This window comes from Eimeria mitis, genomic scaffold, assembly GCF_000499745.2.
Source record: "Eimeria mitis Houghton genomic scaffold, Emh_scaff338, whole genome shotgun sequence".
In the NCBI taxonomy this organism is placed as follows: Eukaryota; Apicomplexa; class Conoidasida; order Eucoccidiorida; family Eimeriidae; genus Eimeria; species Eimeria mitis.
In genome coordinates, this window is record NW_013571719.1 from 13,124 (window position 1) to 17,112 (window position 3,989).

The 3,989-nt window shown below is 45.1% G+C and overlaps 1 protein-coding gene across 1 annotated transcript in view; it reads right to left on the reverse strand.

Annotated features, from left to right (window-relative positions):
• Positions 1 to 1,464: 1,464 nt before the first annotated feature.
• EMH_0008550 (ubiquitin carboxyl-terminal hydrolase, putative) overlaps positions 1,465 to 3,989 on the reverse strand; it is a gene marked incomplete at both ends in the record, with an annotated part of 3,053 nt that continues 528 nt past the window's right edge. The window contains 3 exons of the mRNA XM_013498374.1: positions 1,465 to 1,889; positions 2,078 to 2,264; positions 2,615 to 2,917. Of these exons, the coding sequence (XP_013353828.1) occupies positions 1,465 to 1,889; positions 2,078 to 2,264; positions 2,615 to 2,917 (915 nt within the window). The remainder of the gene's footprint in view (positions 1,890 to 2,077; positions 2,265 to 2,614; positions 2,918 to 3,989) is intronic.

Here is a 3,989-nt window from a genome sequence, read left to right on the forward strand (position 1 = left end):
CGGCAGAGCAGTGCATGTTCAAGCGCCCCCTCCCCCTCCCCCCCCCCGCCTGTCGCTGCCTCCTGAATCTGGTAATTCTGCGCGCGGTGCTTTCAGATAGTCGTCTTTAACCGACGAAAAGAGTTTCAGAAGAACCGAACCAACAATGTTTTGTGCACGCACAGTACACCGTGCCAACGATAAAAACCGTGTAACACTGATGAAAAAGAAAAATCAAATAGAAGGCGATGTGATTGCTCCCCAGCAAATTCCGGAGGGGAAATGCGACTCCTGGCAGCCTCATTCATCTCCTTTAAATATCGCTATCACCTCTGCTTCATCTCGTTTAGATATCTCTCTCCTTTTTGCATCCTCTCATTTGAACATCATCATCACTTCTGCCTCTATCGAAAAGTAAGTGTTGCTGTGATGCGTGCAGCATACAAGAGAAGCAACGCGCACGCATCTTCGTTCTACAGCTTACCGGACTGTCACTAGGCGTGCAGTTGTATGCACTCTAATTGAATACATATACTGTGAAGTGCCCTGTAGTTAACATATAGTGCCAATGATCACCATCGAGAGTGAGAGTGATGGTAGAAACGCGCCAGATTACGTCTCCTAGAGAGACGATGAGGATTCACTGCAGGAACGAATACAATGTTTTCATGCTGGAGATGCTTTGTGCGAAATATCCTAGAATTACAAACTACAGTTCAACAAATACTCCAGTATCTGCCATTGCTTCCCTGGATATATACAGTGGCTAACCATCGTATATACGAGCAAATTACCACGGGACATTTCGCATGCATTTCCAAAGTACTACATTTACACTTTCGTGTGGGTTTCACTCTCCGTTTCTCTGCTGAAGCATCTGTTCTTCTGTAGGATTATCACACTCTCCAGGCCAGCAGCCTCGCGTCGACGCGATGCCACAGGGTTTGTCGTTCCTTGGCGTTGTACTGCCTGACACTGCTTTCGGAGTTGTGTTGTGAAACAGCGGGAGATATTACTTAGGGGTCAAGCAGTTGGTTGATGCTTGATATTCTGGTTTATGCTTCAGTAGAACCAGATACTGGCAGCACGTATTCTTTCACGGCTCTATGATATGCCTCTCTGCACGGGTTGTTGCATAAAGAAGTTCAAGTAGTTTTCCGCTGAATTCCTTCCTTACACACTATTGCAGTCGAAGCTAGTGATGAGATGAGAAACACGAGAGCGACATATGCGTTGTTGTTTAGGCAAGCCTAAAGCGATGGGTAGAACAGAAGAGGGGGTTAACAGTGACAAGAGAAGAAAAACAGATAAATCGAATTAAAGACTTCAAAAAGAGCTGCCAGCAAAGCGCACTAAAAAAGGCAGAAGATGATAGCCTTCGCAGGCGCTGTTGTTTTATTTAATTTATTTTATGTAGGGAGCTGGAAGGAGTTGGATGGAGGGTAAGTGTTTCCCCTGTTAGCGCCAACGCAAAGAAAGCTGCTACTACAGCTTCTGCTGCGGCGTAAGAGCCGGCGTCACTGGCGAGGGGTTTTCTTTTGTTCTCAGAGATTCACGTTGCTCAGCTTTCGCAGAAAAACCAGGGGATCCACAGCTACCACTGCTACTGCTGGTGGTGTTCTTGTTGCTGCTGCTGTTGGCTCCATCACTGTTGTTCCTGCAGCTTCCGACGCCGTTCATGCTGCCTCCACTGGCGGTGCTGTTGTTGCCGCAGTTGGTGCCATTTGTGGTTTGCGCCGAGAGTTCGCTCACCGGAGCAGTCTGCTGCTGCTGCTGCTGCTGCTGCAGTTGCTGTTGCTGTACGTTCTGCTGTTGATGCTGCCCTTGCGTTGCCAGGGCTTTTCCAACTGTATGCTGGTCCTCACAAGACACAGGGTCACTACCATCTACAGTGTAATGAATGCAACACTCTGCATCCACCCGCACTCCCAGCTGACGCATCCGGAGGCTGTTACCCCCGCTTGAAGCGCCCAAGCCAGAGAGCTCGATGTAGTGAGNCCCAGCTGACGCATCCGGAGGCTGTTACCCCCGCTTGAAGCGCCCAAGCCAGAGAGCTCGATGTAGTGAGGTTTCCCTCCTACTGCCTGCACAGTAGTACCTGACAGAAGCCCCCCTTCTCCTCCTGCTGCTCCATCACCAGAAGCAGCAGCAGCAGCAGCACAAGAAGGCGATGGTGCTGCATACAGCACAGAAGCACCAGGGACCCGCAGAGCCACCCGCACGCGCCGCACGGACTCAGACGCCTCGGTGACTGCCGCTACCACTGAAGCCACAGCGCAGTCGACCTGAAAGATATTTCGCAGAAACAGCAGCAAAAATAACATAAAATATATACTTTAAACTACGCTAAACACAACACTAAACACACCAGCAGCAGCAGCTGCAGCAGCAGCTGATCAGCAGAAACACCAACAGCAGCACCGAAAACATGAATAGTAAGAACAGCTCGCTATAGGCATAGAACAGCACCCAAACAGCACTCTTCTCCGACCAAAAATATTTTAACATTTCTAATAAAATATACAGCAATGTGAACTACTATAATAATAATATAATAAAAATAAGGAGCATCAGTCTCTACCTAAGAAACTAAACCCTATAATATATGTAAACCCCAAATACTGAGCCAACTCACCGGTGTAGCTCCTGATATCTCCGCCATCATTCTTCTTGAAAAAAGCCTGGATCCTTGAGCTGCACGACTTCTGCTGCTGCCTTTTTGATGCGTCTGCTGCTGCTCTTGCTGATGATGCTGCTGCGCAGCAGCGACGGCGTGGTGGCAGTTGGCTGCGAGGTGTATAGGCAGGTCTACGGGAGGGAAATCATACAAACCCTGGGGCTGCATGCGCAGCTTGGGAACGCAAGAGGGGCAGGGCTTGAGGTGAGGAAAGGAGAAGACGGGTGCAGCGGGGCGGGGGCCGGGAGGCGTCAAGGAAACCTGAAAGTATNGAGGTGAGGAAAGGAGAAGACGGGTGCAGCGGGGCGGGGGCCGGGAGGCGTCAAGGAAACCTGAAAGTATAAACATACCACAGCTCTCTGCTGCATGTACTATGGGTCCCCCTGTATATCTTGATGATGTTTCTCTGTATATTTGTGTTATTCTGTGAATGTTTTGTGTGTTTTATGGTTTGCTGCTTGCATCTATATCTCTGTTCTGTATGCTCGTGCTTCGGTGCTTGCATTCGTTTCTGTTCTCTGGATTTCAGAATATCTGCATAACCCGTATCCTATCACAGAAAAAGAATAGTAATACTAATAGTAATACTCCTAATATTAATTTTAATAAAAATAAAAATAAAAAAAACAAAAAAAAACATAATATTGTTTTCTGTGTTGATTGATCACTGACACGCAGCGTCGCTCTCGCCGCTTCCCCGCAGTTGAAGCCGCCGTAGCCGAGCCCCTCCAGCAAAGCGAAGTGGCATTCATGAACCAGCAGATACACCGCAGATTCAGAAGGGGGTGGAGAACAAATAAAAGCCTGCATAGAGACAAGAAACAAATTAAAAAAAAAATAAAAAAAAAAACAGAAAGAATCACACAAGAACTATCAAGCCCGAAACAATATCTTTATACTAAACTGAAAAAACATAAAAAATTAAATTTTTCTTTTTTTCTTATTGTAAAATCATATAGAGAGATATTTCATACAACAGGCAAGCACATCACCCATACATACACATAATATATGTGTATATATAAATATACACAGACCTATATAAAAATAAAAAATAAACTATACAATAAATAATACTATGCAACTATATATATATATATATATATACATATATATATAATATATATATATATATATACATAAATATAAACAGCAGCAACAACACTGCTCAGCATTTGGCTCTGCCGCTGCGCTCGCATCACGGCCTTCGTTTTCAAGCTCCATAGCAGCACACCAAACTGAAACATGAAAACCATATATATATATCGATATACTTTATATATATATATATATATATATATATATATATATATATATATATATATATATATAT